At 45.8% G+C, this 11,884-nt stretch overlaps 1 protein-coding gene across 1 annotated transcript in view; it reads left to right on the top strand.

Moving 5' to 3' along the window:
- Nucleotides 1–851: 851 nt before the first annotated feature.
- Nucleotides 852–11,884, top strand: part of BEND4 (BEN domain containing 4) — a 29,137-nt gene continuing 18,104 nt past the window's right edge. The window contains exons 1-2 of the mRNA XM_074155096.1: nucleotides 852–1,233; nucleotides 9,018–9,584. Coding sequence (XP_074011197.1) covers nucleotides 852–1,233; nucleotides 9,018–9,584 — 949 coding nt within the window. The remainder of the gene's footprint in view (nucleotides 1,234–9,017; nucleotides 9,585–11,884) is intronic.

Raw genomic sequence — 11,884 nt, 5'->3', positions numbered from 1 at the left:
ATCTCATTCTCTTCCTGTCTTTCACCGGCGTTTCATTATTTCTTAACTGTCCCCGAAAGGGTCTGGGCAGGAGGCGGGGGTGGGGGGTGGGGGAGCAGGACCGGCCTCCCCCCCCTACGTGTCCGCCTCATTTAAGCAGTTTGCAAAAAGCGGGGGGGGGAGGACGTGGCAAATAATGTTAAATGTGATTAATCTCCCAGATTCCTGGAAATCTGACATGCATGAGTTACGGCGAAACCTCTTTTTATTTCGCCATGAAATGATGCTTTTTGCATAATGAGAAAGAAAATGTCCTCTGCGCCCTAATCAACTCTGACAGGTCCTGGACTCCCAAATACTTTTATTTACGGCGTTATTGATTTCACCCCCGATAACCGGGAGGCGGGCCCGCGGCTGGCTCCCCGCGGAGAAGGGAGGGAAGGACCGGGCGGCCGTCGGGGCTCCGCGCCCGGCGGAGGGGCCACAAAGTTTTGGCGGGGCCTCCGCGCTCCGCGCAGCGCGGCGGTAGCCGGCGGGCCGGGCTGCGTCGAGCCTCCCGGAGCGGAACCGGGGAGGGGAGGGAGGGAGGGGGGTTGCTCGACGGCCGCCCGTCCCACCCCCCGGTTCACCTGCCCCGCCGGGGGGGTGCCGGGGGCGGCGGCGGCGGCCCCGCCAGGTCCCGCCTCCCCGCCCCGCTGCCATTAGCAGAGATTACCCTAAACACTTGCCGGTCGCCGCCCGTCTCCCTCCAGGCATTGGCGCGGCCGCCTGTCAATCAGGCCGGGCGCCCCGCCGCGCCGGGGCTCCGCCGTGCCACAGAGACGAGCCGCGGCGGCGGCGGCGGGCGCAGCCCCGGAGCGGGGGGCCGGGGGATGGCGGAGGAGATGCAGCCGGCGGAGGAGGGGCCCAGCACCCCTAAAATCTACAAGCAGCGGGGGCCCTACAGCGTCCTGAAGACCTTCCCCGGCAAGCGGGCGGCGCTGGCCAAGCGCTACGAGAGACCCACCATGCTGGAGGTGCCCCGCGGGCGCGGAGCGGGGCAGCCCTTCCCTCACGCCGCCGAGCCGCTGCCCTACGCGCCCCACGGACCCTTCCCCAACGGGCCCGCCCGCCCCAACGCCGCCGCCGCCCCCTCCACCGGCGCTGCCCAGGGCCACCCCCGCCCGCCGCCGCCGCCGGCCCCGAGCTCCTCGGGCCGCTACGGCCCCTGCCCGGCGGCGGCGGCGGGGGGCGGCGGCGCGGAGCTGAGCGCAGGTACCCGCAACTCCTCTCCGCCGCCGCGCAACTTTCGCGGGGCACTTTGCAGCAGGCGGGACGGGGGGCTGCGGGCTCCCCCCCTCACACACACACACACGCACCTCTCCCGGGGGGGGTGGCGGCGGGCTCGGCCCCCCGCAGGGTGTCCCCCCCGTCGGGGCTGGGGAGGGAACGGGGCGAGCGGCTGGGTCCGCCCGTCGGTCGGGCATGGCTAAAGTTGGCGGGGGAGAGCGGGGACGGGGCGAGCGGGGGTGGGCAGGGGGGATGCTGGCTACCCCTGCCGCCGTCGGGGCTGTGCCGGCAGCCGCTGGCGAGTTGTCGGGGCAAGCGCTCGCCGGGCGCGGTTCGCACCTGCGGGAGCGCCGTCGGCGGGGCAGGGAGGGCGGGGGGGGACCGTACCCCCGGTCCGGTGGCGGCTGGGGAGGGCGACAGGCTGGGGCTGGCTGCCGGAGGGAGCTGCCGGTAATGGAGAGGCTGCTGTGACAGAGGTGGCGATTTTTAACAGAAAGAAAACAGATCGGCTGCTCGCCTGCGCCGTTTTCCTGAGATGCAGCGAGGACCAGGAGATCAGATTATTTTACAATTATTTTTTTTATTTTTTTTTCTTTAAAGGTGTAAGATATCGAGATGCTGAACGCATATCTTTCTTCTAGTGATGGCTTGGAGTTAAAAACCACGTAGATCTTGATATGCAACCTAAATTTGGCATCAGGAAATGGGAAATTGCATCTTTAAGCAGAGTACAATCAAAAATGAATTACAATAAATCCTATATAATTGCATAGGTCATTCTCTTTAATGAGATTTTATTAACCTGACTGTCAAGCTTTTGAGTCAGGCAGATATTTTATCTTCTTCAACTGATAAAAGTGTCAGCTATAAACCACCATATAAATATTCATAAATCTACACATCTGTGGCAGCCTATCAGCATCATTCTTTTGGACATTAAAAGCATTCTAATTACTTTCTGTCTAGCAGAGCTGAAATGCTGCCTGTTATAGTATGTGCTTGGCAGGCATGATTGCTTTTGTTTGCCATCACAAATAGCAGCATCCTATTTTATATACTGATGGTCCAGAATATATTCAGGGTTTGACTGAACAGGATGAATATTATGAAGCACCATCTGGTTTTGATAACATCGGGTATATTAACTCATCTGTTAATTTTTGACACATCATTGATTTATTTATTTAGAAAAATTGGATCCTGTTTTGGTATGTTGCTGTTTGCCTTTGTAACAAATGTGATGACATTTCCTTACTAAACAGGGAGATATGCTAGTTAATAGGATATATGGCTATGTTTTAATGCCTGTTTTCACTCAGAAGCAGCCGTGTACTGGATGAATTTATCCTGCCTTGTTACAAATAATTCAAGTACTTTGCCAGAAAAGTTTAATACTTGAATAGATTAGCCTGAAAATTCAGGGCTCTGACGCATAGTCCCGTGATCTGTGGCAGAAGGTCATTTTTTCTCTAAATACTTCTTATTTTAAATGCCCAAATGATGGTATTTCAGTATTTTTTTGTGGCCCACGGTCAAAACACTGATGATGATAAATGCGACACCTACGTTTCTTTACAGAAGCATGTCGTGCCATGGAAAACACTCAGCTGTCTGGTAGATGATATACAAGGCCATATTCACAGGAAAGCCCTCTGGGCTTTGATGGGCAGAAGTTTGGACTTTCTCCTGCCCTTGTAGACTGTACTAACCAGGAGCTGGAGCAGGCTTCAGAGTTTGTCATCAATTTCAGTCCTGTGCTGAAAAAGATAGTGAAGGAACTGCTGTTCGTGCACTGAAGTTCTGTGAAGTCCCCGTCCCATCACCTGAACATCCAGGCTTTACTTTTACTTTAGGTTTCTATATGGGTCCCAACGTACCCTTCTCATAGCTAAGTCTAAAGTACCAAGCGAAACAGAACAGGAGAAAACAACCAAAAACTTGCTACATTGTGCCAAAGTGGGATTTTGTACAAGTTGTTACCAGAGGCTGCTAAAGCAAGGGGCAAGGTTTAGCCCTCCTGGGTATTGAGAACCATGAGGAATGGGTGCTTTGCTGAGCTGTGAACCTATCCTTCCTGCTCCGTGATGGAGAAACACCAGGCGCCTTGTGTTGGAGAAGCCATAGCACCAGTAAGCTGAGCAGGGAGCTATTGAGAGCGAACTAGTTGGGACCTCAAGGCTGTCTGTGTGTGAAGTACTCCCATCCCACCATCCAGAGCCCTGAAATCCTCTTAAGAAATGTGTGAGCCAGTTTAATAGCACAGGCTGCTGCTGGGGAAGTAGTGCTGGGGTTTTGCTCCTGGGGAGTGGGAGCATTTGTGTGTGCCCCGTGCATGGAGCTCTGTGCTTTGCCCAGCACCCGCAGGGTCTCTGCCCACCTGGTTCCCACCAGCAGCAAGGGGCATGGGCTGAGCCCTTTCCAGAACACATCTTAGCCAGAGGTTCATCTCTCGAGTGGCAGGTGTTGCAGGGGTGGAAGGATCCTTCCCTTAGCAGGTATCCAGCTGCAGGCCCACTGGATTGTTCTCCACAAGGCAAACGATCACCATCCATGACTTGCACAGTTTTCCCACTTAGCTCGGCCGTAGCACGTGGCTGGTGCTTACTTGAGTGAAAGGGTAGAGGGCTGTAGATCACAGTTTTGTGGAGATACCTGTTTCATAAATTCAGTTTCAGAGATTCCTCCCTTTTTGCTGATACCTGTACACTTGTGTGGGTGACAGTGAGCAAGCTGGCCAGTACAACACTATTTCTGGGATGTCTGACTCTGTGCTAGCAACTTAAACGCTTAGTGCAGTTGATACTTAAACTTCAGGCATGATGTTTCTGGCCCCTTGGGATTCAGAGCACCAAGTTTGCTTTTGAAAGTAAGCAGACGGCCACAAATAAGGATGCTTCCATGTTTTTCAAGCTTTTTGTAATGATTAGAGCTCTTGCCAAGAATGGGTGGTTTCTTCCTCAGTCCCTCTTTAAGAGGTCTTCGGACTCCAGAAGAATCGTGGAGAGAGGGCTAATGGGAAGGAGGAAAAACAAGTGTTCTCCACCCTGCGCCATGGTGAGGAGAGATCTAACTCAAGATCCCATCTTGCAGGGAAAGATCCTGCATGAGAAATGTTGTCTTACAACTAGAAACGTGGAGCTGCACTGCAGCACTTCTCTCTCCTCTAGTGAATAGTGGTTACTCTGACCACCACTGCTGCAGAGTAAGCCACACAAATGGATGCATTCAAAGCACCAGCAGATACCCATTTTCTCCTGTAAAATATTAATTCTTTATTAGTCTATTCAGATTTTCCTGGTACGAAAAGAATGATTGTCTTTGGTAGCATGTACATTAAACACTGTCATAGTCCACCAAAGAAGCTCCTTTTCCTTGGGAAAGCATGATGTAGACTTTACAGTGCACCTTAAAATTTAAGATGGACTTTCCTGGAAAGCAGAGAAGGAAGAGCAGAGCTGTCTTAGAGGTGTTACTCCAGTGCCAGCAACCTGGCATGTTTAACACAACCAGTTAATCAAGCTCTACCATGTCCAGACAGAAAAAAATTTCTAAGTGAACAGAGAAGGTGAAGATCGTCATTTTGGCTTTAACTGAGAAGCTGGGAACCCTCATCTGGAAGTAGATCTGTCACATCACTGGCCAAACATTTGCAGTCTTCATCTGCTGTCTTGGTGATCTTCATGCAAAATGCCTAAGAAAGCATCACTAGGTCAGGATGGAAGGTGTCAAATGCTCTCAATTTTATGACTTGGGCATAAATATTTGCAGCAGTGTTCATATCTAAAAACATAATGACAAAGTTTACATGCATGGACAAGGCCATATGGAGGGTACAGAGCTGCTTCCCCGGGATCTAAAGTAATAATAATATGATAATAATCCAACAAATCAAGAAATACAGATCATCAGGTGAGAGGGCTGAAACACTGGAAGGTGAAGAGTGAGATGATAGAAACTGCTAAGGAACCTGGACTTCTGAATCTTCCAGAAAATTAAATACCAATGAATACATTCCCTGCAGGGGAGAATGTATGGTATTCAGACCTGCTCAATAGTTAGAAAGTTGACTTTTTAAACCATCTGCCCAAGATCACAAAGGAAACTGTGGAAAAGCCGTGACCTGAATCCAGAGCCATTGAGACCCAACACAATGCCTTATTAATAAAGCTGTCTGGTCTAAGTATTGAAAAGATCCTCAGGTGTAGGAAAAGCTGATGTTATCCCTGCCAGTCTTTCCAGACATCTTTTCTGATGCGTCAGTGTAAGTCGCCAGGTTGAGTTTCAGAAGTTTGCTCTTACTAAACCCCTGATTTTAGTCTGACAGTTGGATAGCTGAGAAACCACATAGTTCAGCATCAGTGAGAAAAAGATGTAAAGATGAATGCTTTATGCAGGAGTTGGTACCTGATTTGCCATGTGATATCATCTTCTGGTTGCTTGCGCTCTCTAATAATTTAGTTAGGAATACTTATACTTTTAGCAATTTAATCCTGATCTATTAGCACTTTATGGGCCTGATCTGGCAAGTCCACCTTCAGGCAAAAGTCTAGTTAAAGTCGATAGAAGTTCCGTGAGACTAAAGACTGCGGGGCCTAAGACATTAGAATTACATGGTTGGTGAGCATCGTAATAAGGAAAAGGAATATCACAATAAGACTTTAATAAACTGTTTACACTGTTTTAGCCCGGTGCAATCATTTCAACAGAATCCTCCTTTCCTAGAAAATATATACATTACATTAAATCAATTAAGCATCATAGATGAGTGGTTATTCAGTAGTGTTCACATAAAAACAACTTTTTGTCATTTCGTAGTGATTAGATGTTGCACAGTCCTTGCATTTCTAATTACAGTGAGTCCATAAAAGCTGAAATCCCAATTTCTACGATATATGCTAAATGGGCAGCATTTGTTTTTATTTTTTCCCCATCACAAGAAATAACTGTGGTTATCATTCTCATTTAGGCTTGTTCTGACTGCGGGTACGTGTACCAATACTGGTGTAGAAGTCGCTTCAAAGTGGTACCCGCTTCAGCACAGAGCCAGATGTTTCCAGAATGTGTGCTGAGAGCATCCTTTGCTATTGCTGCCCAGCAGTACCCAGGAAAAAAAGCATTTGCAGATCTTTCTGCTAGCATTGCAGAATAGCCCTGCCTTGTCATGACTTTCATTTTTATATCTTTGAGTATGGGTTAAAGTTAAGAAAAAAACAGTAATTGCTGTTATTGTGTCTTTGTAGTAGATCTGATACTGAACTGAAGATTAAATCAATACTGTCATTTCTGTATGAAATTTCAGTTACATTTTAAGCCATTATCACAGTGAATGTGCCTAATGCATTCAATTTTACAACAAAACTAATCATTAATTTTATCTTTACTGATGTTATTGCGCATTATAGCATTCTTCAAAACTGGTATTTGAAATGTCAGGTTACTTTTTTGCCATACTTTAGGAGAAACCATAATATTAGAATAACATCTCTTATACTAATCTAATCCCTTTTCAGTTTTCATTCATATTTTGTCCCCTTGCAACAAGGATACGCAAAGAATGAGTAACTGTTTTGTCAACAGGGACCATAATGATTAAAATACAAACAGTAAATATGACTTCAGGTCTGGAATCGGATTATAGGATTAAAATGAATGTAAAAACTGCTCTGTAGTAGGATTGCAAAGTTCCAATCAATATCATCCTGTAATAATTTTAAAGGGAAAATCTGGAAAGTAAAAAATAAGGCAAAGAAAGCCCCAACTTGAAGTTGTTAGGGATGCTTGAGTTTCTTGATTTTCTTTTGATTTATTGGGAGGTCCCAGCTAGAAAGCTGTAATGTCACTGGGGTTCCGTTCTTTTAATTTATGTTACATTTGTTGTGCTGTGTTATTTTGCATAGCATAGTAAGGGTTAAAGGCAGTTGGCCTTAGGAGAATGCAATAGAAGGGAAGGAGGGACAGCAGGAATGGAGGCTGATTGGGGGGATGCCTCAAGTGGTCTTGGGGCCACCCCAATCCTTCTCATGCCAGTGGGCTCTCACTGCTTGGCCCTGGGCACCCTTCTTGCCCAGTACTGCACCTTTTCTTACTCTGTCCACCTCATGTCCCTGTTCCTACGGTTGAGTCCTCAGGAGATCACGTCCTCGGGGAGGTCTCCTCAGGCTGCGTTTGAGTCTGAAAGCATTTGTATGCTGCTTCAGCCTTGCCCCCTTTGCAGAGATCTGGAGGATGGCAAAATGCAAATTAGTGTTGTTTCAAATATTCTTCAGGCCAGCTGTACTAACCTCAGTATGAAGTACGTTTTCCACCAGAAGGCATATCTTCTGGATCATGGAGAAGTACCGTGAGAAGTGCCACCTCTTAAAGGACCGAATTCTGAATATTTCTGTTCTCTGTTATTCTGTTATTATCAATGTGATGAGGCTATGTTTTCATCTCTAGTGATGAGGTTAAGATAGATGAAGGTCTGGGGTGCTTCATCTCATGCATCTGTAGCAGGTTGCCTTTTCAAAAGTAAATGCATTTGTCACTTTCTAAAAGTCAAGCCTGCCTGAGAAGAGCTCTCCAAAATTGGCAGCGCTTAAACCTACCAGTCTTTTTTTTATCTCCTGCAAAATGTTAGTTACATCTTTTTAGGCACCTAGAGGAACTCAGCTGTGAATAAGCTAAACGTTTTCAAAAAGGCATTATTTTTATCAGAGAACCTAACAGGTCATACCATAAATTAGAGCCGAATGTCTTGGTCATTTTCCATCTGGGTCCAAGAACTGTTACAGCAGCTTGACTTTATACACATAGACACTCAGAAATGAACCATCCTGCTATAGAGGTTTAGGCTGTAGCTGCCACTGCTCCCTGAGACGTGACACCTCTTGTCATTAGAGGTGGCTTAGAGGTGGCATTAGAGCAGTGTGGCATCCTTATCCTGCTTCCAGAGCCGAGCTGCTGCCTCCAGAAGCTGCTGCACAGCCCCACGTAGAGTTTCGTTTCCTGATTATGTCCGGAGCAGCTTGAAGAGCTTTGCGCTGCTCTCCACTGCATGATATTGGTTTACCTGCAAACTCGTAGGAGATCAGCAGGACAGAAAAAATTCCTCCTCTGACCAGAGGAGCTTCACGCTGTACATTTGATGCCTTTCCTCGGTGTAAGAAGAGGGTTTTGTGCTTATCGCTCTTGAGTTGTTCTTAGACGTATCTGGAATCTAAAGCGAAAGGAACAGAAGCAAAGTTCATAGAGTTGGGGGTGGGTCACGTGAAGTATCCCGCACCCAATGTCAAGCAAGTGTAGCAAAGATGAAAGGGAGAAAAAACAAAGCTTGGACGCCTTGTTGGAGAGGAGCAGGGCAAAGGAAGAAGGTGTAGTGCAAAGTCCTGCAAATATGTACAGGCAATACCCACCAGCAGCTTGAAATAAGCTTCCAGAGAAGTACTTACTTGAACTTTTACTTGTAACAAATTGGATGGAATTTGTATTTTCTTTTCCATTTTCCTGTCTTAATCCCTCTGAAAGGAGATGGCAGTAAGCAGTGACTATCATCACAATGCGTTTCTGATTAACAGCAAGGGCACAAGGGCAGTCTCAAAATAGAAGCAAAGTCGGGATTGTTTTAAATCACAGTGTTGCAGAAGTATTAAAGCAGAAGCTATAATTTTAATGTGTTCAGAAATAAAATGCATGCTACTGTAAACAGTTGTGTACATTCATCTAGCTGCTACTGCGTGGCATAACCTTTTGCATTAGGTTTCTGTGATTCATCTTTTCTTTTGTTTCAGAGAGTCGAATGATTCTGGATGCCTTTGCCCAACAATGCAGCCGGGTTCTAAGTCTCTTAAATTGTGGTGGAAAACTACTGGACAACAATCATTCTCAGTCCATGATTTCTTGTATAAAGCAGGAAAACCCAAATTATAGTGAAAGACAAGAGCAATGTCAGCTCGGGAAAATGGTCCATAGTCAGACGTCAGACATTTTAGACATAGAGATGCAGTATATGCAAAAGAAACAACAAACCTCAGCCTTTCTGAGAGTTTTTACCGATTCCCTTCAGAACTATTTGCTTTCTGGGAGCTTCCCTTCTCAGAACACCTCATCAGTAAATGATTTTAGCCATTTGGCAGATGTGGATCCGCTTTCAACCTCTCCAGTACACACTTTAGGTGGATGGACATCTCCAGCAACATCTGAATCTCATGGTCACCCATCATCTTCTACACTTCCAGAGGAGGAAGAGGAGGAAGAGGAAGAAGGTTACTGCCCTCGGTGTCAAGAGCTAGAGCAGGAGGTAATTTCATTGCAACAAGAAAACGAGGAACTTCGTAGAAAATTGGAGAGCATTCCAGGTAAATAATCCACTGCCATATGATTTTGTCAGTCAGTGATGAAAACAGTTTGGGTGATAGTTTGTTTTAAGTTCTAGTTGTCTTTCAAGGTTGTAGTCATCGTAATCAAACATTAGAATTTATCTCCATCCAAAATTCCTTTAGTTGTGCCTACTGGAAAATTATCTGCTGATACTCATCCACACAAATCATGAGTCCTAGACTAATGATCTGTGTTCAGGATGGGGTGTACTTGTAATCCCAAATTCCAAGCATCAGGTGATTTGTCATGGTAATTTCAAGCGCGCGCTTTTATACCTGTATATCTGTATTGTTCTTTAAGTGATGTTGCAGCTTATAAACCTAATTCTCTTTTGGAGTTCCTTTTTTGGTTACTTAAAGAAACCATTCAAAGTTACATCCATACTTTTAACCAAAATAGATTTGGCTTTTACCTTGAACAGTATCTCTTAAATTGCTGTTAGCTCAGAGAGAAGCATAAATATATCTCCTCCCATTCATCTTCAGATGATACCTGAAAAAATTATTGGCAACAAGTTCTCCAGTTCAGCAATACCAAGCTGCCACTGAGGAGAGAAAGCAGACAGAAAAACCCGTGTAATAGAAACCCCCTCTGTGAAAAACTTCGGTTGCCCCTTTAAACTTAGAACTTCTCACTGTTAAGGTGCACTGACATACTTGAAGACTGGTATTGGATGAGAGCAAAGTATTTTGGACCCATGTCCTCTAAACTTAAGGCACAGGCAAAAATACAGCTCAAATAATAATACTAGAAGCAAACTGGAATTTAGGAAGGAAATGAGTATGCAACACACTTCTGACAGATTTGTAATTTGCTAGCTAAAGTTTGAGGTGCTGGGTTAGATCCATGCAAAGTTGTCTTAACTAATCCCTAAATGACAGAGAAGCCATTTAGCATGGACTGCAAGAGAGAAAATACTCCAAAGCTGCTAACTATTCAGAAAGGAAGAAGGCAGCAATCAACCACTGCCCAAATATGTATCTGCTGTTGCAAAATCTGAGCAAAAAGGAAGCAATAGTCTCCATCATTCTTCTCTGCAGCTGCCAATGATGTATTATGAATTATTTGTACTACATTGTTGTTTTCTATTTTGCATTAGTCCCTAGGTGGTACCAGCAAATCCCATAACCAACGTTGCTCAGTGCAGAGAAAACCCAAAGTTTAGCATGCTTCCCCCGTCCCTCCCAGGATCTGAAGTCACCGTAACTGGTACACTCTCACTGGATTCAGTAGTGGTTCATACATCACATAGAAACACTGTGTGACAAAGGGAATCGTGTGGACTTAACTCCTGTTGGGTCCTGGCTTCAGAAGTATAAGATCAAAAATTATCATTAGGGTCTATAATCTGACCTACGTGTTTCATTCAATCACCTATATTGAGCCTAGTGATCTTTTTTACTTTGACTGAAGTATAACTTACATTTGACTCAATATCTCAGAAGGCCTCCAGTCCTGAGCTGGAGGCACTGAGAAGCAGTGGCTCTACCTCTTTCCTTGACGCTTGACTCCAGTGGTTAATTACGTTGGTGAAAATGTGTGCTGAATTCCCTGCCTGACTATCTGAAACCAGCTTCTAGCCACTGACTTTTATGCTTTGCTCTACTAAATGAAGTGCTGTGTAGGACTTAGCCCATTTTCTGGATGAAGGTACCTACAGATTGAAAGCCGACTTAATTTCCATCTTAGATAAACTGAGCAAACAGAACCATTTAAAACTCCCCAAATGAGTTGAATCCTTCTTTGTAGTTCTTTTCTCCCCGCTGCTCATTTCTTCAAAATTTGGGCACTGGAAACACGTGCAATATGTTCCTATCTGCCTGAGTGGAGGTGAATAGTCTCTTTGTTCCCACCCGCGGTTGCCCTGGTCATTTGGCCATCAGTCGTGCAGCTGAGCTTCTCATTCTGTGCACATTTCTTCCTAGACATACATACTTTGTATTTGGCTGTGTTCATTTACTAAGTGATCCGGAATGCTTGGGCTGCCCTGTTTGCCCACTGTTTGCTGGTTCACCAACTTCTGTATCATCCAGATTTTTTTTTATTTTTTTTTTTATTGTTTTTAAATTAACTTCATGATTCTGGTTAGAAATGTTGAATGGTGTTGAGGCTGCTGTCAGTCCATCGAGCCCTGCTGGAAGCACATCTATTCATGATGATTCCCCCAGTGACAGGTACTTGAGGTGTTGGTGGCAGGTTCTTAATCCATGTATGCTATAGTTTACTGGTGTGTGTTGCTGCTCTTGCAATCGGCTAACTCATGGTAGTACGTTAAATG

Source organism: Numenius arquata, chromosome 10 (genome assembly GCF_964106895.1).
Source record: "Numenius arquata chromosome 10, bNumArq3.hap1.1, whole genome shotgun sequence".
In the NCBI taxonomy this organism is placed as follows: domain Eukaryota; kingdom Metazoa; phylum Chordata; class Aves; order Charadriiformes; family Scolopacidae; genus Numenius; species Numenius arquata.
Note: the sequence above shows the minus strand (reverse complement) of the source record. Positions and strands in the feature narration are given on the sequence as shown.